Below are 25,639 nucleotides of genomic sequence, written 5' to 3'. Positions count from 1 at the left end.
TATTTATTTGGTACCTGTGAATGTGACCCTGCCTGGGGAAATAGGGTTTTTCTTTGTAGATGTTATCTGTTAAGTTGAGTAGGGTAAATGCTAGTCCTATGTGACTGGCATCATATAAAAAACAGAACAGACACAGGCACACACACCCACAGGGGGAAGACACCATATGAGGATCTGTCTATGAGCCAAGGAACACCAAGAAATGCCCAGGGTTATCCAAAGCTGAAGGAGACAAAGAAGGCTCTTTCCATAGAGCTGGCAGAGAGCATGGCCCAGCCAACACCCCAAATTCGAACTCCAGAACTGTGAGAAAATAAATTTCTGTTTGTTAAAATCACCCACCTTGTGGTATTTTGTTATGGCAGCTCAAGGAAACTAAGACCGAATCTACACCCTTCCATCTCTCCCAATGCTCTTCTGCCCTGCCCAGTAGGCACAGGGCAGACCAATATATCAACTACCTGAGCAGCTAACCAACTGGGGAAGGGGATACCAGTCTCCCCTTCCTGCAAGTGTACCCCAGTCTTTAAGACTGTATCTCTTAGAGCTCTTCTCACTTGACTTGGGGGAGGGAAAGGGAAAACTTCAACGCTTCTTACTAGGCCAACTGGGATGGATGTTGGGAGGTGGGGAGTGTAGTGCTGATGGCCATAAGGTCAGTTCTATCACGTCTTAACACACCCTGGAAAGGAAGTCTGGCCAGCTATTGATGGGTTTTTAATAGAAGATGCAGTATTTACCCTTCTTTGTCTCTAGCTTTGGCCTCTCAATTCTACACCAACAAGAAAGTCCCACTCAACATACAAATTTTTAGCACAAGTGGTAGCATGCTATATTCACTGCGATGCCCCTTAATAACATATTTTAGAGCTTGTCACATCTCAGTTCACTCAGATCTGCCTCTTTTTTTAAAACACTGCATAGTAGTCCATCATGTTGATGTATCTATCACTACTAAAATAGTGCCTCTTTGATGGGCATTTAAGTTGAGCACTTGCCAATGTTTTATTATTTACAACAAGGGAATTAGCAAAAAGGAATTCAGTTCATAGATTGTTTTGGGTGAGAGGATGTATATAGACAAAAAGCGGTATTCGTTGGGTTCCCATGAATTGGAATCAACTTGACAGCAACTAACAACAACAAATATAAAAGGTAGACTAGGAACAAGATGAAAAGAGGGATGCCTAATTGTAGGGTGAGCCTTTATCAGCTGTGTGGAGTAAAGCCCGGCTTGAAGGATGGAGCTGTCAATCAGATATAATGCCATCTGGTAGAAACATCACTGACAAAGTTTTCCCTCAAGCAGAAATGTGCTCAGGTGAGTTTTTAGAAAAGCCTAGCAATATGATTTTATCTTCACTCCATTTGGGACATTTTTTTTTTTCCTCTCACAAGCAAGGCTGCGATTTTTTTTTTTCCTCTCACAAGCAAGGCTGCGATTGTATCTCATAGGATGTCTTTGCACATATGTGCTGTCCTCTTCCTGATCTTGGATTTATAATCTTGAGTGAAATTATTAAAATGTCCTCTCTTATCCGGAAGCTGTGTTTGAGCTGGATATGGGCATTTAGTTCACCTTAGGAGCAGTCTCTGCCCTCCGTGAAGGAGGCTCAGCATTCCTTTCATTGATATGAACTCCTGCCTGTTCTACCAAGGGGACTCCGGGGCAGGCTGGACAGGACAGACTGGACAAGCCCTCATCAGAAAAACGCAAGGGATGCAAGCACCTGTTGGGATTAGGGTAGATGACCTTTGAGACTCCTTCCAGCCTTACATTATCTTCCCTCTAAGATGTTGGAGTTCCCTCTGGTGCTGCGGAGCTCTGACTTTGGACTCAGACACAACTGAGGTTAAATCTCAAGTCTACAGCTTCCTAGCTGGGAGCCTTGGGCCACTCTCCTAACCTCCCTGAGTCTCAATTTTCTTATCTGCAAATACCTACTGTGTGGGGTGGGAGTATTTATTTATTTATTAAATAAAGATCATTTTGATAACCCTGCCTTGGGAAAAGACGAAGGGACAGATATGAAACTGCTGAAAATATTTAGGTCTAGAAGGCTCTGCACTGAATCAAAGAAATGAATAAAATTTTCTAATCAACAGCAGAAGCTGCCATCTTTTTTTGTTTATTTTATTTTTTTCAGCTTTTTTTGGCTAAGCAAGATAAAGTTCCTATCAGTGGCCCACTGCTTCTAAGATGTTAGTCCTAGGAGTTGTGGTGAATATGGTTGGTTGCTAACTCCACATTCATTGTCTTCTTTCTCCTTCCTAGCAGAACTCCGGTTTTGCTCAAGAAGTTACTCCTCCCTCTCCAACATACCCGTTTCACTCAGGAGACACGTAACCATCTCTACTCCAGGAATGGGCCTGATTTTCTCTAAAAGAGGGGTCATCCCATTCCTTTTGCTACTCATGAGGCAATTGGACCAACAGTACAAGGTGAGGTTTGTGGTAGGAAAACTTCAGAATGACCATCTCTCACTTCCTCTGGGAACAGTTCAAGGAGATGGGACATCCCACCACGAGGTTGTGGATGAAGACAACACATGGAAGAGATCTGGGAAACAGAGCTGGAGCCACTGGTACGCCAGCACTGAAGCTAGCACTACTTTCGGTTTTCTGAATATTATTATTTAAAACAGTTTGAGCTGGAATTTCTGTTCCTTGCAGCCAAAGCAAGCTAACAGGTACAGGAAGGCTAAACTCATATGAAATCCCTCGGCTTCTGTTGTGGCTACCTTGGGAAGGATGCACCAGTAAAAGCAGACCCCTGCTCCTGATGGTGAACAAATAAAATCAGAGTGCCCAGGTGGCAAAGAGCCAGTCTGATTGTCTACAAGCAGTGTATCCTCTTGTTGCTGGCCAGAAATCAGGCAGACAGCAACGTGCTTAGGGAAGAGAAACCATGATCTTAGGTGGGCACGTGAACTGGTTCTAGCCAAGGAGGCACAGGGGCAGGATGCTGGTGAAAAAGCATGTAAGGAGGAACGCCTTGCCTGGGCCACCCTCTGCTTCCTACCTCTGAGCCCATCTGTGTGAGGACTGAGTGCTTGGATCTGCTGCAGACAACTTGCGATCATAATGGGGCAGACCAAGGGAATCTCAGAGACACCTACCTGGAGCCCCAGGATCACCAAGCCTCTGAACCAACTTTCTGGCTCCAGACATCGCAATATACAAGAAAAATAAACTTCTCTAATCAAAAGCACTTTTAGGTGAGTGTTCTGTTACTTTCTATAAAAAATAACTTAATGGATAAACTTTGTTAACAGCCAGGGCTACAAAAGCTGGAGTATTCTGTTTGATGCCCCAAAATCTGAATCATTTGCTTTCCCCCAAACAAGTACCCCAGAACCTGTTAGAGGGTGTCCAAGCCTAAGAGGGGCACCTAACCATCTATTCCAAAGAAGACAGGTATGATATCCTATGAGAGTATCCTGTCTTGGCACAAAGGTTTGGGAAAAGGGAGAAAGGGCAATACTGTTCCTTCTTGATACCCCTAGTAAAGAGATTTCCACATTAAAAAAAAAAAAAAAAAAAAAACCCAGTGCCGTCAAGTCAATTCTGACTCATAGTGACCCTATAGCACAGAGTAGAACTGCCCCATAGAGTTTCCAAGGAGCGCCTGGTGGATTCAAACTGCCAACCCTTTGGTTAGCAGCCGTAGCACTTAACCACTACACCACCAGGGTTTCCATTCCCACATTAGAAGTGCTTAATTTGGTTTGCCCCACATGATTAGGTTAGGAAGGAAGGATAGGAACAGCAAGAGTAAGACCTAAGTGTGGTAAAACACCTAGAAAGGTCAAAGATACAGAGTCTTGGACTTAAGTGAAAGCGAGAAACCTCAGTGGGACCCATGGATTCTCAGGTCACCAGTATTAGTAGGTGAAACTCCCTACCTAAACTAGGACCGGATCTTAGAAGAAGCAGCAACAAGGAAGACTTCCCAAACGTACAGTGGAGACTACTGGCAAGCAGCCTATACCCCTGACCAAGCCAAAGACCCCCTCCTTATTCCTCTTGTCACTTTGGGCACCAAAATACGAACCTTTTGAAGTTGCTGTAAGGATTAGAGGTGTGTAAAGCTCTTAGCACAAAGCCTGGCACATAGTAGGTGCATAGTAAGTGGTAGCTGTCAGTGTTGTTGATTTCAGCATCAAGCAGCCCTGCACATTGGTGGAAGGTGAGGAAACACTGGGGATGGAGAGACTACAGAGTCAGGGTGGCTTTGTATAGTCAAATCTCAAGAGGTCCAGAGAAAGAGCTTCGCATAGGATCAAGCTCTGAAAATGGCACAACTACAAATCAGAATCGCCACGTGTCTGAGGTTGGAAAGGGCTGCTGGTACATGGCTTGCTCTTGGGTCAGACCTGAACCCTGACAACAGCACATCTAAACGGACAAGGGCAGCAGTGATTAGTCTTAAGGCATTCAGAGCAATGGTGGGCCCATGCCCACTGAGCTACCCCCTCTGCACCACTCATCATGTCAAGCTCATGGGCTGTTCCCAGGGTGAGCTTTGAGGGACCCTGATAGGTTTGTCTGCCCCAAAGCATTCCTGTCACTTCTTAGAGTCTTTCTGTGATGAAATGTAAGAAGCCCTGGTCGTACAGTGGTTAAAGTGCTTGGCTGCTAACCTAAAGGTCTGCGGTTCAAATCTACCAGCGACTTCAAGGGAGAAAGCAGAGAAATCTGCTTCCATGAAAGATTACAACCTTGGAAACCCTATGGGGCACTTCTGCTCTGTCCCATATGGTCACTATGAGTCGGAACAGGCTCAATGGCAATGGGTTTGGTTTTTTGTTTTGGTGATCAAATTCATGGTTCCTGAGTGACACAGGTGGTTTGCACTCGACTACTAACTAAAAGTTGGTAGTTCAAACCCACACAGCAGTGTCAGAAAAAAAAAAAAGGCCTGAAGATCTGTTTCCATAAAGATTAGAGCCAAGAAAACCCTAGGAGACAATTCTACTCTGTACCACGTGAGGTTGCCATGAATTGGAATCAACTCAGTGGCAATGGTTTTGGTTTTGGCAATAACCTGCATTTAGTGTGACACAATCAATAATTCATCAAACATTTATGCAAATCTATCCATGCTTAAAATTTACCCATTATGGTACTTACTTCCTATGTGTAAACTCCTCACTCTTCAGCATGGTACAGGACACGGTGATTTGCCTGCTGTCTTTCTCCCTAATCCCACCTCAAACCCATACTGTTCTATCCACACTCAACACTGAGCCCCATTTATGTTATTTCTCCTTTCCTGTTCCCTCTGCCTGCAGCGGCCTTCCCTATCTTGTGGACTCACTAACATCTTTGCACGTCTCAAGATTCTCTTCTCAAGATTAACACTAGCTTACCTTTGTTATAACCCTTTCCCTAACCACTCCCCAGGTGGTCACCCTAGTGCCCATACATATTTCAATTATGGCACCTAGAATACTTTATAACACTTGTATTCATTCTCCGTGTCTATATCCCACACTAGACTATAAACTCCTTGAGGACTGAGGCTGTATATGATTGACTGTGTCTGGCCCAAAGTAGTTGATTAATAAATGTTCATTGGATGGCCACATGGATGAATGGTTAAGAGACATTGTGTATCAGTTAATCTGCTACCATATAAACCAGTTGCCGTTGAGTCAATTCTGACTCAAATCGACCCCATCTGTGTCAGAGTAGAACTGTGTTTCATAGGGTTTTCAATGACTGATTTTTTCAGAAGTAGATCACCAGGCCTTTCTTCCAAGGCACCTCTGGGTAGACTCGAACCTCCAGCATTTTGTTTAACAGACCAGCATGTTAACCATTTGCACCACACAGGGATTCCAGTTAATCTTCTAAGCTTTGGCAAATATAGAGATGAAAGAGTTTTCCCCGACCTCAAGGAACTGAACTGGAGATGACAAAAAATAAATAAATAACAAAAAGAACAAAGAAATGTGATGAGTTAGGGCACAGCATGCTGTGTGAGCTCAGATGAGAGGCACCCAATCCTGGGGGAAAGAAATCTGTGCTCAGAGGTCCTTTCTAGGCTAGCTAGCACTCAATCTGGATCCTGCTGGAACAGCAAGAGTCATCCACACAGAAACAGGAAGGAAGGCCATTCTAGGAAGAGGAAGTAGCGGGAACTAATGAATGAAGGTATGAGGGGCAGAAGTGTCAGAACAGCTCAGACTCCATATAGTCGGGTAAGAGGCAAATGTGAGAAAGGCAATGTTATAGATTAAATTGTGTCTCCCTAAAATTTATGTTGAAGTCCTAACCCCAGTGCTTGTGAATATAACCTTGTTTGGAAACAGGGTCTTTAAAGATGTTATCAGTTAACATGAGTTCATACCAGAGTAGAGTGGGTCCTTATCCAATCTGAGTGGTGAAGAGAAGAGACACAAAGAGACTGAGGGAAAATGGTTATACTGCAGCTGCATGCCAAGGAACATCTGGGGCTACCAAAAGCTGAAAGGGACAAAATATTTTCCCTTAGAGCCTTGGGAGAGAACATGAACTTACCAACACCCTGAATTCACATTGCTAGTCTTCACAACTGTGAGACGGTATTTTTTTTTTCTTTCTTATAAGCAACCCACTTTGTTGTATTTTGTTATGGAGCCCTAGGAAACTAAGTTAGGTAGGGATATGGCTAAAGAGGCACCAAGGACAAATCAGTAGGGTCACGTCCCCACTAAGGAATCTGGACTTTACCCTGGAGAGATGTAAGGAGATTTACAGTGAGGTTGCCCACTGTGGATCCATTTTGGGTCCCATCTCCTAATGTGCCACAGCTACAAGCCTTCATGGAGCCACAGCAACAGAGTGTTCTATTCTCTGAATCCTTCACTGAGCTAAAGCCACATCATTTCCCAAGAAATGGGAAGAACACCCCCTTTTTTGTTGTACTTTAGATGAAGATTTACAGAGCAAACTAGTTTCTCATTAAACAATTAATGCACATTGTTTTGTGACATTGGTTGCCAAACCCACGACATGTCAACACACTCCCTGTCTTAGTCATCTAGTGCTGCTATAATACCACAAATGGATAGCTTTAACAAAGAGAAATTTATTTTCTCAAAATCTAGTAGGCTAGAAGTCCAAATTCAAGGCGTCAGCTCCAGGATGAGGCTGTCTCTGTCAGCTCTGGAAGAAGGTCCTTCTCATCAATCTTTCTCTGGACTAGAAGCTTCTCCGCGCAGGAACCCCAGGTCCAAAGGACATGCTCTGCTACTGGTGCTTCTTTCTTGGTGGTATGAGGTCCCCAACTCTACTCTCTGCTTGCTTCCCTTTCGTTTTTATCTCTTGAGAGATAAAAGGTGGTGCAGACCACACCCCAAGGAAACTCCCTTTACATTGGATCAGTATTGTGACCTGGGTAAGGGAGTTACAATCCCACCCTAATCCTCTTTAACATAAAATTACAATCACAAAATGGAGGGCAACCACATAATAGTGGAAATCATGGCCCAGACAAATTGATACACAGATTTTGGCGGGGGACATAATTCAATCCATCACACTCCCCTTCTCAATCTTGGGTTCCTCCATTACCAGCTTTCCTGAACCCTCCTGCCTTCTCATCCTTGCCCCTGGGCTGGTGAGTCCATTTAATCTCCTTTTGTTTTATGGGCCTGTCTAATCTTTGGCTGAAGGGTGAACTTCAGGAGGGACTTCAGTACTGAGTTAAAAAGGTTTCCAGGGGGCCATACTCTCACAGTTTCTCCAGTCTCTGTCAGACCTGTAAGTCTCGTCTTTTTTTTTTTGTGAGTTAGAATTTTGTTCTAAATTTTTTCTCTAGCTCTGACCAGGACCCTCTATTGTGATCCCTGTTAGCAGTCAGTGGTAGTAGCCAGGCACCATTTAGTCATGCTGGACTCAGTCTGGTGCAGGCTGTGGTAGTTGTGGCCCATTATTCCTTTGGACTAATCTTTCTCTTGTGTCTCTGGTATTAGGCATTTTCCCTTGCTCCAGATGGGAAGAACACTCCCTTTTTGCAATCTGTTTCTGTTCCACGTCTCACATAGTCCCTCATAGTCCCACATGAAAATACCTTCTTCAGCTTGTGGCCTGTGGCCATCTATCCTAAGGCCTCTGGCAGCAGTCCTTAAGGCTGAGCTGTGGAGCAGACAATATAGTCCCCCTGTATCCCAGGCAACCAAATTACTACTCTCTCTAACCCTCTTTCTAACCCTCAGGTAGCCCTGTGCAAAACAACTCCTTTGGGAAGTTCACCCCACCATTTTTTTTTTTTTAATTTTTAATTTTTATTGTGCTTTAAGTGAAAGTTTATAAATCAAGTCAGTCTCTCATACAAACACCTTATATATCCCTTGCTATATACTCCTAGTTGCTCTCTCCCTAATGAGACAGCACACTCCTTCCCTCCACTCTCTATTTTCGTGTCCATTCGGTCAGCTTCTGATCCACTCTGCCCTCTCATGTCCCCTCCAGACAGGAGCTACCCACATAGTCTCATGTGTCTACTTGATCCAAGAAGCTCACTCCTCACCAGTATCATTTTCTATCCTATAGACCAGTCCAATCCCTGTCTGAAGAGTTGGCTTTGGGAATGGTTCCTGTCTTGGGCCAACAGAAGGTCTGGGGATCATGACCTCTGGGGTCCCTCTAGTCTCAGTCAGACCATTAAGTCTGGTCTTTTTTATGAGAATTTGAGGTCTGCATCCCACTACACCCCACCATTTTTATCAAAAACTCCATACCCAGACTTCTCTGTTAGGCTCTATCAGGACACCTAGTTACAATGTGATTTAGCAGTTTAGATTTAGCATGGCTGATGTTGCCCAAAGGAGTTTCAGCAGAATTGTAGATACTGAGTTCAGACTGCAATGAGACAAGGAATTGGGTAAAGTACAGATAGCAAAGATAACAGCAGGTTTTATGATGCATGGCTGTTAAGGAAAGGACAGAGGCAGGAAAGCAAGATCAAAGGAGGTGAAAGATGGTGGTGATGGTGGGGGTAGTGGTGGTGGTTTTTAACATGGGAGAGACTTGAACATAGCTACGTATTGAGGGGAAAGAGCCAAAAGAGAGGGAGAGGCTAATGCCAGACCCTAATAAAAAAAAAGGCTCTGGGGGAATAGCCAGGTACTAGGTATGCTGATGAAGCATGTTGTTATTGTTGTATTGTTAGTTGCCATCAAGTCAGCTCCAAGTCATGGTTACCTTATGTATAACAGAACAAAAACTTGCCTGGTCCTGTGCCATTTTTATGATCGTTGGTATTTGAGTCCATTGTTTTGGTTGTTGTATCAATCCATCTTATCAAGGGCTTCCTTTGTTTTCACTGACCCTCTCCTTTACCAAATGTGATATTCTTTTCTAGCAACTGGCCTTTCCTAATGACATGTCCAAAGTAAGCAAGTTGAAGTCTTGCTATCTTCTAACAACGGGCCATGTTAACACAAGTGGGCACCCCTGTGGTCAGTGAGGAAACTAGCTACAGGAGTCTGAGCTAAAGGAACAAAAAGGAGAGAGGAGACACAGATACTGCCCCTGGGTTATTCAGGAGGCAAGTGAAGCTCTGGGTCAAGTAGCCACAATCCCTAACAAGTTGCCTCCAGTTTCTCAGCCCTGACACATTCTTTTGGTTGACAGAGCTCTCACTTAGTTCTCTCTCTGTGACTCAGATTCTGGGTTTCCCGTATTGCTATTTTAATTTTAGTAACACTTAGAATCAAGAGTAAAAAGCTGCTCCTGGGATCAATTTTTTGACCTTGAAATCACATCACGCTTGGGATTCCACCGATATGTCAATGGCGGTGTCCAGCTCTGGCCCTGCCCCACCTCTCCGAAGATACTCCAGTTTCAAGGTAAAATTTCATGGGGAAAAATAGATGATTTACCTTTAAAGGAGATGGTTTTTCCTTGATTTGATTATTCATCTGACTTACCCCACACAGGAACGGTGAGGATCAGGCCTAAGAAGAGACAACTTGCTCCACCTTTAGGGAAAATGGGCACCATAGGGAAGAACATCAGATTTTCTAGCCCTACAGCCCCTGCTTCTTGTCCTATTTAAAAAAAAAAAAAAAGCATAATGTGATTTTGAGAAGGTAAGAAAAAAGTTGAACATGATAGCCAAGTTATTACACTACTTCCACTCACAAACGGCGATAACAGAGGGGTTGTGTTGGAATTTGCTTCCATACAAAACTCCTGTTCAAGCATTGTAAACTGAAATGGTTATGGGGTGAAGCAGGTATCTCAAAGCCAAAGGCCAGCCAGGTGGGTGGGGCCCATAGCAAACTGGACCTGTCTGCCCTGTCCAAAGGGAACACTGGCTACTCAGCTCCAGCTGCTACCACAAAGAATGCAAGCTCAATATTGCCAGACCTGACCTTTTTAATATTACTATTTTCTTTGTGGTTAACAGCGCGGCTGCTAACCAAAAGGTGGGCAGTTCAAATCCACCAGCCGCTCCTTGGAAATCCTATGGGGCAGTTCTACTCTGTCCTATAGGGTCGCTATGAGTCAGAATTGACTCCACAGCATGGGTGGGTTTTATGAGTCAGAAACAACTTGATGGCACCGGGTTTGGTTTTTTGGGTTCTTTCCTCAGCCCCCTCCTGAGTCTGGTCTGTGCACTTTATGCTTCTCCAGAAGTTGAGTTGATTCTAACCTCTGCCAAAGGTCAGGTCTGATAATAGCACCGACACCCAGGGCAGAGCTGTTGGTGATTAAATAGGAAACATGCATTCATTGCATGTTCACCTAGTGAATCACACCAGACTGGAATGACTTTGGGGCTGTCCCTTTAAAATCAAGCACGCTACCAAGCAAACTCCTCCTCCAGGGAGGTTCCTTTAAAGGAAAGCCAGCTGTCTGGGCTGCAGGTTTACACTCTGCAATTGAGGAGCCCTTCTGGGGAGATAGCAGCTTGTCAGCATGGCTCAAGAGTTTGTGAACAGCAAAATCCACCCCGGGAAGGTGGTTGTGTTCATCAAGCCCACCTGCCCCTACTGCAGAAAGACCCAACAGATCCTCTCCGAATTGCCTTTCAAACAAGGGCTTTTGGAATTTGTCGATATCACAGCCACCAGCGTCATGAGCGCAATTCAGGATTATCTCCAACAGCTCACAGGAGCAAGAACAGTAAGTCTGGGGCTCTTTGAAAAGACAGGGACAAGGCTCCAGGTTCCGTTTTCTTGTCAGGGTTGTGAACGGGGACGCCTGTGGCTCTCTCTAGGACAAGGCTAGGGCTCCATCACTCCAGGGGTCAGGAGGGCTGTGCACAGTGGAGTAGGGCATCTGAGAGAAGACACTGCTCTCTTGAAGGGGCAGCTGGGCTGTAGCTAGTATCCCTCACACATCAGAGGAGGGCGCAGCTGATGTGTCCTGTGTGCCCAGGGCCAGTGGACCCCGCAGCTTGTCAGGAGTCATCGTGGGAATTATCTGGAGCCCTTGTTCAAGCACTGCCGAGAAATGACAGTTCCTCAGCTTGCGGGGCTAGGGGTGGGAGGTGGGGGTGGAAGGGCCTGCAGTGGTCTGTACACTTCCGCTTCTCAACCAAGGAGTCATGTGCCAGTTCCTTCTGTGTTTACACAGCGGAGTCAGACTTGCTGACCTTCAGTTTTCCTCCAGGCTTCCTTTAACCATAACCTAATATGTTCATTCTTATCTTGCCTAACTCTTCCCACTGGAAGAAAATCAAATGGCCATTATTTGCCCCTTGCTTAATTATGGGGTGTTTCTAGGCCTGTCATAGTGGGAAGGGGCACTCTGGGTTCTGGCCTGACACTGTGGCTTGCCGTGTGATCCTTGGGGACCTAGGCTGCAGGTTCAGATAAGAGCAGGTAACCTATGGGCTTTTTGCTACGAGTGGCCCATGGGGCCGCCTAAGAACTTTTTTCTCCTCTATCAGAATCAGAAAAGACTTCCTCTTCATCAGAGCTCATGGTTTCTGGTGGGTGGCCCAGTCAGCCAGTCACCTGAATCTGTTCTGGTAATTAGTGGGGCGAACCTACATTCCCTTTCAAGATCGACATTCTAGAACATAGTGTTTGCAGACGCACATACCCTGTTTCTGTTTTAGTTTGACTAAACCTTAGGGTTTTCTCTAGGTTCTGAGTATTAACGCCTTGGAGGTTGCTTCTCTCCTTCCTAATCCATAAGTCAGCTTTTTGGTATAGAGTGGGTCTAAATGTGTTACCTTATTGCTGCAAGAGCCCCAGTTGTGAACTGAAAGCTTTAGTCTCTGCTAGGTCCTGGACCAGAGGACACAGGGACAAGGAGGCTCCTACTGCCTAAGCCAGGTCCTGAGAGAGAACAAGCAGTGCAGTTACTGCCATGGCCCCCTTGTGGCTTGCATCCATGGGGCCCTCTCAGCTGGTGGTTCTCAAACTTCCAAGGCACATTAGAATCACCTGGGGAACATTGAAAAAAAATCTGATGCCCAAGTCACACCCCAAACCAATTAAATTAGAATGGCAGGAGGCAGGAGCTAAGCATCAGCCATTTTTAAAGATCCTCAGGTGATTCTAATTTGCAACAAAGTTTGGGAGCCACTGCTGTCAGCCTGGCAGCATTTTGGCAGCATTCTGTTCTTAAGCAAATATTCAACAAATATTTTTAAGCACCTACTATTGTCGTTGTGAGTTGGAATTGACACAACGGCAACGGTTTTACTGTGTAAGGACTGGAGCCCTGGTGGTGCAGTGGTTAAGAGCTCAGCTGCTAACCAAAAGGTCGGCAGTTTGAATCCACCAGCTGCTCTTTGGAAACCTATAGGGCAGTTCTTCTCTGTCCTATAGGGTCGCTATGAGTCGGGATCTACTCAACAGCAGCAGGTTTGTTTTTTGTTGGTTTTTACGTAAGGACTATGCAGGGTAAGATCTTTACCTGTGTTTCTATCGACTATGCAAAGGCACTCAACTGTGTGAACCATAACAAATTACGGGTAACATTGCAAAGAATGGGAATTCCAGAACACTTAATTATGCTTATGTGGAACCTGTACATAGACCAAGAGGCAGTCATGCCAACAGAACAAGGGGATACAATTGGTTTAAAAAAAGGAAAGGTGCGCGTCAGAGTTTATCTTTTCGCCATACTTATTCAGTCTGTATGCTGGAAATAATTTGAGAAGCTGGAACGTGGTATCAGGATTGGAAGAAGACTCATTAACAACCTGAGATATGCAGATGACACAACCTTGCTTGCTGAAAGTGAAGAATACTTGAAGCACTTACTGATGAAGATCAAAGACTACAGCTGTCAGTATGGATTATATCTCAACATAAAACAAAAATCCTCACAACTGGACCAATAAGCAACACCACGATAAACAGAGGAAAGACTGAAGTCAAGGATTTCATTTTACTTGGATCCACAGTCAACACCCATGGAAGCAGTATCAAGAAATCTAATGACATATTGCTTTGGGCAAATTTGCAAAGTGCTAAAACTCTTTAAGGTGTTAAAAAGCAAAGATGTCACCTTGAGCACTAAGGTGCCCCTGACCCAAGACATGGTATTTTCAATCTTCTCATACGCACAAAAGACTGAAGAAGAATTGATGCGTTTGAATTCTAGTGTTGATGAAGAATATTGAATATACCATAGACTGCCAGAAGAATGAACAGATCTGTCTTGGAAGAAGTACAGCCAGAACGCTCCTTAGAAGTGAGGATGGCAAGACTTCATCTCACGTACTTTGGACATGTTATCCGGACGGACCAGTCCCTCAAGAAAGACATCACACTGGGTAAAGTACAGGATTAGTGAAAAAGAGGAAGACCCTGGACGAGACGAATTGACATGGTGGCTGCAACCATGGGCTCAAGCATAACGATTGTGAGGATGGCGCAGGACCAGGCAGTGTTTCGTTCTGTTATACATAGGGTTACTTAATTAGAGCTAACTCGATGGCACCTAACAACTATGTAAAAAGCCCTGGTGGTGCAGTGGTTAAGCACTTGGCTGCTAACCCAAAGTTTGGCAGTTCTAACCCACAAGCCTCTCCAAGCAAGAAGGATGTGGCAGTCTACTTTTTGGTAAAGATTTATAGCCTAGAAAACCATATGGGGCAATTCTACACTGTCCTACAGGATCGCTATGAGTAGGAATCAACTCAGTGGCAGTGGGTATGTACAGGAAGGAGCCTGGGTGGTGCAACAGTTAAGCACTCAACTGACAACTGAAAGGTTGGCAATTTGAACCTACCCAGCAGCTCCATGGTAGATCTGGTGATCTGCTTCTGTAAAGATTATAGCCAAAAAAAAAAAAAAAAAACCTACGGGGCAGTTCTATTCTGTCACATGGGGTCACTATGAGCCAGAATCTACTTGACGGCACCCAACAACAACATGTACCAGGCACTCCTCTGGACACTGGGAACACAGCAGTGAAGAAAACAGACAAAAACACCTGCCTTCATGGAACTTTCATTCTACTGGGGGAGATAAACAATAAATAAAACAGTTGTGTTGAAAGCTGGTAAGCAATATTGTGCTAAGGAGAAAAATTAAGTAGGAGAGGGGGCAGGTAAGGGGGTAGGCAGCAGGGTGAAATTATAAATGCAGCCATCGGGTCCTCACTAAGAAGGCAACACTTGAGTAGATCTATAAAGGAGGTGAAGGAACAAGGCATGCAGGAATCTGGGGGTAGTGGTAACAGCAAGTGCAAAGGCCCTGTGGTAGAAGTGTGCCTAGCAGGTTCACAGAATAGTAAGGAGGTCGGTATGGCTGCAGCATTGTAAGATAGTGGGGAGAGTAGGAGGAGATGAGGCCTGAGAAGTAATGGGGGTAAATTGGGAAAGGCCTTTAAAGCTATTGTAAGAACTTTGGCTTGTACTCATACAAGATGAGGTGCCATCAAAAGGTTTTGAGGAGTGACCTGATCTGACTTATGTTTAAAAGGGTCACTCTGGTGGCTGTGTTAAACCCTGGTGGCATAGTGGCTAAGAGCTACAGCTGCTAACCAAAAGGTCAGCAGTTCGAATCTACCAGGCACTCCTTGGAAATCCTATGGGGCAGTTCTACCCTGTCCTATAGGGTCACTATAAGATGGAATCGGCTCGATGGCAATGGGTTTGGTTTTTTGGTTTTGGTGGCTGTGGGGAGAAAGACAACTTGTGTTTGTGGGGCAGTTCTCTTTGCTCTCACTGACAGTAACAGGCTCTCAGGTACCTGTCGGGGCTGGGGGGCAGTAAAGGGTATATTTCTTCTCCCTCCAGCTGAATCAACAGGGGCTCTGTATTTCCTGTTTCCCATGTGCTTTAAAGTGGTTTTGCTAGAGGGCCAGGGTGAGGCTGGCAGTTGGGAGATAATGGAGGCTACAGCAGTAATCCAGCTGAGAAATAACAGTAGCTTGTACCAGGGGAGTAGCCAAGGCGGCAGTGAGAAGTGTTGGGAACTAGCCTTGGGTAGCTGCATCTGAGTAACTCCGGAGTGCTGAAGATCTTGCCTAGCTGAGGCTGGGGCCTGGAGAAACCTAGCCCAGGAGACTAAGGCCCCAATGTTACCCAGCTTGTGTTTATGCTAGCAGTTCTTTTTCCTCTCACCAACAGTAACAGGCTTTCAAGTTCCTCTGCAGGTGGGGGGCAGTGGAGGGTGTATTTCTCCTTCCAGCTGAATCAACAGGACCTTTGTGCTTCCTGTTTCAAAACAGCACCCACGCTGTCCTGCACAGCTTGTGGTTCAGCTCCCTGGAAGGGTGACAGTAACCCCTGTGCTCTAAGGTGGTTTTGCTGTTCCCAGCCTAGAAGGTGGCTCTGAAGGCAGAGGGACCTCTCATCCCTCAGGCAAGCCAGCTTCTCTGCCACATGGTGTGCACAAAACTCTGCCCTGGAGATGGCCTAGTCTGTTTCAGGGCCTGGCTCAGGCACCTGGGGGCAGCTGTCAGACTGTAGGTTTTCAAAGCCTCAGCTATCCTGGGAGGAATAAATGGCTGTTCAAGCTAAATCAAGGAGCCCTGGTGGCGCAACAGTTAAACGCTCAGCTGCTAACACAAAGGTTGGCAGTCCAAGTCCCCTCAGTGCTTCCGTAGGAGAAAGAACTGGTGATCTGCTTCTGTAAAGATCACAGCAAAGAAAAACTTATGGGGCAGTTCTACTCTGTCATATAGGGTTGCTATGAGTTGAAATCGACTCCATGGCACCCAATGACAGTAGTTTAACCTGCGGTTGGCAATCATGATCCCTTTAACCAGCACCTTCAGCATCACCTGGGAACTAAATAGAATTGCACAATTCTTGGGCCCCAACCCTTCTAGGAGATTGGGGGAGGGGGCAGAAGTCTATGTGTTAACAGGCCCTCAGGTGATTCTGATGCATGTTCAAATTTGAGAACCACTGACTAGGGAGAGGATGCTGCCCCTCAGGGCATCCTCACACCTTAATTCAAACTCAGGTGTGAACCGACCACACATGGTCAAAGGTAAAGTGGCAAGTCTTAGCAGTAGTGACAGTTGCTCAATTTTGGAAAATATGAAAGTTTGGGAGTGAATAAATCACTTGTTTAAGCTCAGATGATTTTTATTTAATTAGGCACTGACTTCCACAGAAGGAGCCATGCTATATAATTAACATTAAGACTCTGTTCTGCTTCCTGTTACAGCTGCCCAGAGCCAAGTCTTTCTGGGAAGACAGATGCTGACAGCCCCCAACAATCTGGGAGAGGGGGACTTTCTTTTCTTTTGAAACAAGGGTCAAGGTTCAGAGGAAAATCCAGGTTTCTTAACCTCCTCTTTCTGCAGCTTTAAGTTGATAAAAGCAGTGGTTGCAAAGACTCCCACCCAGTGCAGGTGGTGTAGGCAGCCTAACTGTGACTAAACGTGACATTTCCAGGCACACACACTGCCCATAAGTGGCACTGCCAGCTTCAGAACTGAGTCCTGGGTGTTCTTTCCTGCTCTCTGGGCACAGGAAATAGCCAGGGGAATTTGGTGCCAGGTTTCTTTAATTTTTGGCCTTTATTTTAAAGCCCGTTTCCACCAGGGGTTCTTTCTTAATAAAATATTATAAAAATTTATTTGCAACAATTCAGCCCTTTTTCTCTCCTCTCCCATTCTCTAAAAAATTGACTTGAATTATTAAGCCTTCTGAGGAAAATCAAAAGCATTGAAAATGGTCTTACTGCTTTCTGCCTCTCGTCTCTTCCACCCCTTCTGATGTGTTCCTAGTTGGTATGTTCCTAGCGTTGGTGGTGAGGGCCTGCTTGCTTCTGATTAGTCAGGTGATCTATATTGTGTTTATTTCTTCACTGCTTATCAGCATTTGTGTAACACCGTGGACCTAAAATTGTTTGGGCTGCAGTGAACGGACTCCCTCCTCCCTCAGTATTCTAAAAGCCCTCTGGGATTTTGGGATGTGCCTGCACCTAGCAGCAGGGAGGGAGGGTTGAGTGTGGCTGGAGATGAACCCACGTACCAGGCGTAATGATACATCAGTCTGGCTTGCCTTGCCAGGTGTGAAGGCAGGGTAGATGAATGTCCTTGGTCCCACAGCTGTAGCATTTAAACACCTTATGATGAACCAGGGATTAAGGAACAAGATTCAGATACCACCGCCCTTTGCCCTGGTTAAGGACAGAGCTCACCTGTGTTTTAACAACTGAGAGAGATGACTATAATAAACTGCAAACTTAAAACTCAGGGACAGGGACCTAATATAATTTCTTTTCCAATTGTGTTTAGAAAAGAATTCCTGGTTACTGTGGCCCTGGTAGCACAGTGGTTAAGAGCTTGGCTGCTAACCAAAAAGTTGGCAGTTCGAATCCAACAGTCACTCTTTGGAAATCCTATGGGGTGGTTCTACTTTGTCCTATAGGGCTGCTATGAGTTGGAAGAGACTCAATGGTTTTTTTTTTTTTTGGTGGCTCAGCTTAAGAGCTCAGGTGTGGTCACAGCTGCCGAGAAACCAGAATTCAATCAGGGCAGTAGACCTGCAGCTAACCACAATTCTTTTCCTGACACTTGTCCTTCTAGAGTGAAATTTTTAAATCACTTTGACAAGCTGGGCCAATCTCATGCACAGTACACTCAATTTGAAAAATAGCCTAGCTTAAAAACATTCTTCAATGAATAATTTTACTCTTAAAACAGTAAGAATATTTGTTCTGAAAGGGTAAACATGAGGAGGTTGTAAAGTGATTTGAAAGCTATGGATCACAGAAAACATTTGAGGAAGGATAAAATATTCTTTCTACTAGCAGTGTCTGACCCAGTAAAGGAGGGAAGGAATCCATCCTGAAGTTGTGGTCCCTTCCGCACTCCTTTTTTGGGTTTCCCATGCCCTTTCCTTTGGCCAGCTCTTTTGTCCTTACACAGGGAGCCTAGCCCAAGAGTAATAGGGCCCCTGGGGGAGGGCAGGGAATCGCTCTTTCTAATCTACTAATATAATTAAGTTCCTTAAATGTCCTGGTTTATTTGCTTTTCTAGGTGCCTCGAGTTTTTATGGGTAAAGATTGTATTGGTGGATGCTCTGATCTGATAGCTTTGCAACAGAGTGGAGAGTTGTCGAAGCAGCTAGCAGATATGGGGGTTCTAGAATAATTACAGGTGAGTAACAGGTGGTAAGGAGCCCTGCTGGTACAGTGGTTATGTGCCCGGCTGCTAACCGACAGGTTGGCGGTTTGAACACACTAGCTGCTGCGTGAGAGAAAGATGTGGCAGTCTGCTTTTGTAAACATTACAGCCTTGGAAGCCCTATGGGGGCAGTTCTACCCTGTCCTACAGGGTCACTACGAGTTAGAATAGACTTGACGGCAATGGATAGGCTAGGTAGGTAATAGGCGGGACACAGGGTCCAGAATACCGGGAGACGATGAAATTCTACTGCCATGTTTTATTATACTCCTTGAAGGTATTCTGGCTAGGAAAGTGTGACATTGATCATTTATGAATTTCACATTCTACAAAGGGATTAATTGTGTCAGTGGGAGAAGTTCTTTCCCTCAACTTTCATTTAACAAATATCTATTGGGCACCTACTGTATACCTGGCACTGGGAATATAGTAATGAGAAAAAACAAAACAATAAACCTTGGAATTTATATTCTAGAGAGGTAGATGGATCAAAAACAAGTAGCAAATAGTTCCTGAAAAAATAAATAGAATAATGGGATAGAACATGGAAGGAATAGAAGAGCAAATTTAGCTAAGATGATGAGGGAGGGCCTTTCTCAGCTAGTTGAGCTGAGACCTGATAGACAAGGAGGTAGCCAGGTAAATATTAAGCAGAATACTTTTCAGGCAGAGGGAAGGGCAAGTACAAAGGCCTGAGGTGACAGAAGTGTGGGATCTTCAAGGAACAGAAAGAAAGCAAGAGCAGATGAAGTACAGTGAAGCTGAAGGATGGTAAGAAAAGTAGGCAGAGACCAGAGCACACAGGCCTTCTAGTCCATGGTAAGAAATATGGATTCATTTTAAGTGCAATGAAAAATAAAGGTACTTCTGCTTTACCTGTGTCCACATGGCAATCAACTCAATCTAACTGGCTTCCCAAATGCTAAAACAAAGTTGTCTAAAATTATTAAACTAAAGGAGATCCGTTGGCTGAATGGAAACTGTCAGATGATAGACGCTTTAGGAAGAAACCGAGACAGAATTGGGGTCTAATGTCTTCCTCCACACCCCGGCTCTCCAGTATTGATAGCGCCAGCTGGCTTCTAAATAGGCCGATTCCACTGACATCATATGCAGAGAGATTCAAGGGTTTCTTTAGTTAAGGAATAAATTTATGGTTCTTTAATCAAAACATTCTTTAAAGGGGTATCTATTGCCCAATATTTATTGCCTAATAATATTAACTTACCCTTTGGGCAATGAGTATGAGTCGGAATTGACTTGATGGCAACAGGTTTGGTTTATTTTTTTACTCAGAATAGTAACGGAAGTTTAAAAAAATCCGGGAAAAAAAAAATACAACTGAGTCTCTGAAATAAAGTCAATATTATAAACCTTCCAACCACAATTCTACAACATTGTCACAGCAGGCAGACAGTCTGTTTGGGTTAGCTTTCTGGGATCACACAATGCACTAAAGCACTCAAAATCCAATTTGCTGTTGTGTCAAATGTCCCTATTCTGGGCCACTTTTAGCAATTTAGGTTTAGTTTACAAGTGGTAGTTGAGGAAATGGTATTTCCTATCATCCCAGGAAAGTGATCTTTTTCCAGGAAAAGGCGGGTGCTGGAGTTGCCTACATTCACGAGGCCTTTTCCTTCAGTGGAATCCCTGGGTGGTGTAAACAGTTAAAACGCTTGGCTGCTCACTGAAAGGTTGGAGGCTTGAGTCCATCCAGAGGTACCTCGGAAGACAGGTCTGGAGACCTGCTTCCCAAAAATCAGCCATTGAAAACCCTATGGAGCACAGTTCCACTCTGATACACATGGGGTTGCCATGAGTGAAAACCAACTCCACAGCAACTGGGTCTGTTTGTTTTTTCCCTTCAGCATTATATGCTATCAGTATTTTGCCACCAACTACATCTCAAGGCCACATGTAATAAATGTGTTTAAATAGCAAGAGTAACTGGTCTAGTAATGAAAAGGAAATGGGGGGAATCTGCTTTTCTAAGAAAATCCAATTCTTTGTTTCTTTCCTGGCAGAGCCCCCAGGCTGATGTCTCCTCGGGAGCTGGATGGCATCACAAATGATGACAGAATTTCCTGGTGGATGGATCTGGGACTGTTCTTTCCTGGCTACAGCAACTGTTTACTTAAAAATCTGAAATACCTTAACCAAAAAAAAAAAAAAAAAACGGGGAGGGAGGGAGGAGGAAGATATTTGGCAAAAACTGCTTTTTTCTTTTGGATCATTTATTAAAAAGTAGACCAACTTGCCCCAAAAACAGGGCCAAAAAGGTTAATGTATGGTCTTAGGTTTCCTCTGGGTTGGCCTTTTGGGTTCCAAAAGACCAGATCAAGTTCTGGCTTAGGATTCACTCACTGACCGAATGGTGTTCTCCCTTTTTGGTATGTTTTTCCTACAGTGTGTCTCCATGTGCCGGTACTCCTCTACCTCTAAAACCAGTGTTTTTAATCACGTTTACTCCTGGCCCCCCAGGATGAGTCTATACTTGGTCTTCTGTAACTGCCCATGAGCTAAAATTATTTCTCTGATCTTGACCTGATGGAGTTTGTACTATGAAATCAATAACCATTTTGAAGGTACTTTTTCAAACTAAATGCATCTCCCTCTTGCCATCTCTACCACTCCCCACCTTGAGAATCATGCTCTGAACCAGTGTTCTCAAAATTGACTCACGGATGTCACAGGAAGTGTTTAACAATTCTGTGCAGGGTCTGAGGACCCAATGTGGGGACACTCGACATGAAAAGTTGAGCACTATTGGTCTCCACTGGGTGCCCCAAGGTCAGAGACACAGATGTAGGTGCTGTGATCATGTGGTGACACTCTCACATAAGATGGTTGTCCAGGCAATCCTGAACAAGTGTATGTTAATTTGATGTACGTTATCAGCAAAACTAAAAAATTATCCAAGACCTGCAGCTCCCGCCCCTAAGGAAACATTTGTGGGAAAAGTCAAGGAGCCAAATTTGAGAAACATTGTCTTAAATGATTCTCAATCTTTCTTGCCATTTTTTTTTTACACTTGAAAAAATTTCTTACTGTGAAGTATAATTTTTCTATTCTAGAATTACAAAGTTAACTTCCTTCTGTGGTCTCTAGTACAAATAGTTGATTTCTAATAAAGAAGTATACATAAATGATGAGTCAATGACTTTGTCAAATTTTTTCCCATATTCTCAAGGCCTTACAAAATGGTATTAGTGGGAAATATACCAATTTCAAGCTTTATTCATGTTTGTGGCCTGCCATCATAAAGGCACGTTTTGCTGTTACTCATTGAGTACAAACAGTTGATATTATTTAATGTTGAAAGCCATTTGAATATTTGAAAATAATTTGAATGTAGTATGTAGCCTACTGAATTATGTTTAGGGTTCAATAATAGTCTTTTTCAGTTTTTCATTTCCCACCTAATACTCATATATTTTTGGCTTCCTTTCCTTTCTTTTATAGGTTCTAGCCATTCCCTTCAACCAGGCTTGCTGTGGATGATTGTGCAGGTTACGCACTGAACAACACTGAGTGCCGCCACCTGTGCAATGTGCAGCCTGCACAGCCCTTGATCCGCCCTGGATCACTTGCCTGTGCTTGCACAGTTGTGTGCCTTACTCATCATGTCTCCTTCTCAGATGCCCTTCTCCTTTGTTCTACTCTCCAACTCCTCATTCTTCAAGGCCTGATTTACAGGTATACTCTCTATACATCCCCTCTTCTCTCACTGCTTTTTGACTAGGGGGAAAAAAATCAGTGCTCCTTCTACAATCCTGAAGTGCTCTAGTTACAGGTACTTTATAAGCCTCGTAAGACTGTAGTATTGTAGTTAATTATCTGTATTGCTCTCTTGCCAGATTTAGAAATACGCAAAGGTAAGAACCTTAACCATCTTTGTATCCCCAGTTTCTAACACAGCAGTTTGATTTTATCAAAGTGTAATACACGTACTTGCTTTAAAAAGCCCCACAGCACTAAAAGTCTTTCCTGCTCCAGTCCTCCCTAAACCCCACTCCTGACCACACATTGATCAGCTTCACAGGGGTATTTAAGCCTACTTTCAAATACTGTGAAGTGTATTAGACATAAAGAAGAGTATATACCACAGTACATAAATTTTACTTAACACCCATGTGTCTACCTCCTAGGTTAAGAGATAAAGCACCTATATACAGGGTGCCTCTGAGGTACTGATTGGCCCATGTGTCTCCCCCAGGTGTATCCTCTTCCCTGGCTTTTTTTTTTTTTTTGTAATTTTCATGCTTTTTATAGTTTTACTCCCTATAATGTCCCTAAACAATACATTTTAGTTATGAAAAGCAACAGCAAGCGCCAGCTTAGCTGTGCAAGGGCAATATTATCACAACTAGATGAAGAATCCTGTGAGAAGCTAAGCTGAACAGAGACCCAGCGGGTTTACCAGAACCTCTTTCTGGGGAGGTCAGAGGGATGGTCCTGAGTAAGTCTTGGAAACACAGGGTACCCCATGGTTGGGAAGGCTATAATGTGAGCTAGGTACTGGGCATCCTCCAGAAATATGGTCAATGGGAGCAGGCTGTGCTGCATTTTCTGCTTCTAAGCTCAGCATGGCCCACTTCTAGCTTTCAGGAGTAGCTCAAAGCACACCACTTTTGGAGGGGGGGTGAAGGGACAGGTTCGTAAAATGAGTCTCAACTGGCTGGGTGTGTGGCATGGAGAAAGAAATGTCATTAGCACGAGATGAGCTAAGTACAGATAAGGATCTGCTTCAGGCTTATTTGGGCATGCTGTCCTCAAGTTAAAAATGTACAACTGCAGAGCCCTCAACATGGGGAGTCACACTGCTCCATCAGGTCTGGACTGGTTACTCTGTATGTCTTATACACAATACACAGCTCTCTTCCTCGGATATCCCTTCACTGTCTTCCTGGAGATTCCTTTGACCTCTCTCCTTTGCTGGATCTTCTGTTTCCTGTGTCCCACATACATTAGAATACCAGCTAAACCTCTGTAGCAAAGACAAGAACATGATAGGGTGTTATCTCTTGTAACAGTCCAGAGGCAGTGACGTTGCTCCATCCGGGAGTCGTATGTACCACTTCTGTTCACATCCCCTTGGCCAGATCTTCTTCTTGTGGCCCCACTCAGCTGCAGGGGAGGCTACGTAATGTTGTCTCTGGTTAGGAATCCTCTTGCCCAACTAAAACTCAGGGAGCTCTGTACCAAAAGAAGGGGAGAATGGATATTGAAGGAAAATAGCAGATGTGTCTTTTTCAGTCTTCTCTCTTGTTTTGGAGGACCATGTTCTCTATAGCTTTTGAGAAAGAATGGGAGGTAAACTTTTTGAAACTTTGCTTGCCAGAAGAGATCTTTATTATACCATCATACCCAATTGATAGTTCATCTAGGTATAGAGTCTAGTTGGGAATCATCTTCCCAAGTTTGAAGGCATTGCTCATTGTCTTTTGCCTCCAGTATTGCTGTTAAGAAGTCTGAAGCCATTATGATTCTTCATTCTTTGTATATGACCTGTTTGAATTGTCCCATCCCCCCTGTCCAATCCCCCCCGCCCCCCCGCCCCCACTGGAAGTTTACAAAATCTTCCTTTTGACCCTTGGCTCTGAAGTATCTTAATGATGTACCTTAGTGTGGGTCTATTTTCATACATTTTGGGGATACTTGGAAGGCCCATTTGACCTGACAACTCCTGTCCTTGGAAATATTATTGGATTATTGATCATTTCTTCCCCTCCATTTTCTCTGTTCTTTTTCTGGAATTCCTAGTAATCAGATATTGGCCCTCCTAGCCTGGAAACTCTGGTGGCATAGCGGTTAAGAGATGCGGCTACTAACCAAAAGGTGGGCAGTTAGAATCCACCAGGCGCTCCTTGGAACTCTACGGGGCAGTTCTACTCTGTCCTATAAGGTCACTGAGTCGGAATCAACTCGACAGCAACAGGATAGGTTATCACGTTTTTAATTTCCAATAGTTCTTTAATATTATCTGAATGTCCTTTTTTACAGCATTCTGTTTTGTTTCATTGATGAAGTCTTATCTCTAAGGTTATTGTAATTTTTCAACTTTTACTAAGTTGTTTCCAACTATAATATTTTTTATTTCCAAGAGCTCTTTCTTGTTCTCAGTTGTTTCCTTTTTCTTGTTTCATAGGTTGTATATCTCCCTGAAAATATTAACTGTTGTTGTTGGATACCACTGTGTCAGTTCTGACTCATATCAATGGCATGTGACAGAGCAGAACTGTTCCACTGGGTTTTCTTTTTTTTAATTTTTATTGTGCTTTAAGTGAAAGTTTACAAATCGTCAGTTTCTCATACAAAAATTTGTATATGCCTTGCTATATACTCCTAGTTACTCTCCCTCAATGAGACAGCCTGCCCCTTCTCTCCACCCTCTATTTTCATGTCCATTCAGCCAGCTTCTGACCCCCTCTGCCTTCTCCTCTCCCCTCCAGACAGGAGCTGCCCACATAGTCTCATGTGTCTACTTGATCCAAGAAGCTGTCTTGGGCTAACAGAACGTCTGGGGACCATGACCTCCAGGGTCCTTCTAGTCTCAGTCAGACCATTAAGTCTGGTCTTTTTACGAGAATTTGATGTCTGCATCCCACTGCTCTCCTGTTCTCTCAGGGGTTCTCTGTTGTGTTCTCCATAGGGTTTTCTTGGCTGTGATCTTTATGGAAGCAGAGTGCCAGGTCTTTCTCCCTCAGAGCCACTGAGTGTGTTTGAACCACCAACCTTTTGGTTAGCAGCTGAGCACTTAACTGGTATGCCACCAAGGCTCCTATATTATAGTTGGGGTTTTTTTTTAAAGTTGTCTTCTGATTCCTGTATTATCTCTTTTCCTCTGAGTTACTACTTTTTCTGTTTCTGTTTTACATTTAAAAGACTTCCTTAAACATCTGAAGATTTGGCTCTGTCAATATTTATGACTGAGGCACTGAAAGGCTGGTTGGAAAATTTGTGTGCATGAATTGGGTTCGCCAACTTGTGGGCTTCACCAGAGTTTCTGTTCAAATGTCATCTTCTTAGCAAGGCCTCCCTGATTACCCTACTTAAAATTTAACCCCCCCCCAAACTCCCACTTAGC

The 25,639-nt window shown here is 44.1% G+C and overlaps 1 protein-coding gene across 1 annotated transcript; it reads left to right on the top strand.

Annotated features, from left to right (window-relative positions):
- Positions 1-10,840: 10,840 nt before the first annotated feature.
- On the top strand, positions 10,841-20,749 carry GLRX (glutaredoxin). Its single transcript, XM_003404724.4, has 3 exons — positions 10,841-11,121; positions 18,406-18,525; positions 20,577-20,749. Exons 1-2 carry the CDS (start codon positions 10,915-10,917, stop codon positions 18,517-18,519), a joined length of 321 nt encoding a protein of 106 aa, XP_003404772.1. The 5' UTR covers positions 10,841-10,914; the 3' UTR covers positions 18,520-18,525; positions 20,577-20,749.
- Positions 20,750-25,639: the final 4,890 nt, after the last annotated feature.

The sequence above is a fragment of the Loxodonta africana genome, chromosome 2 (assembly GCF_030014295.1).
Source record: "Loxodonta africana isolate mLoxAfr1 chromosome 2, mLoxAfr1.hap2, whole genome shotgun sequence".
Classification (NCBI taxonomy): Eukaryota; Metazoa; Chordata; class Mammalia; order Proboscidea; family Elephantidae; genus Loxodonta; species Loxodonta africana.
The sequence above is the reverse complement of the archived record's forward strand: the minus strand, read 5'-3'. Positions and strand labels throughout refer to the sequence as shown.

Excerpts from the sequence above, each read along its gene's own strand:
- GLRX (XM_003404724.4), top strand. The coding sequence starts at position 10,915 with ATGGCTCAAGAGTTTGTGAACAGCAAAATCCACCCCGGGAAGGTGGTT. Across the intron at positions 11,122-18,405 it reads AGCTCACAGGAGCAAGAACA|GTGCCTCGAGTTTTTATGGG; the intron begins GTAAGTCTGGGG and ends TTGCTTTTCTAG.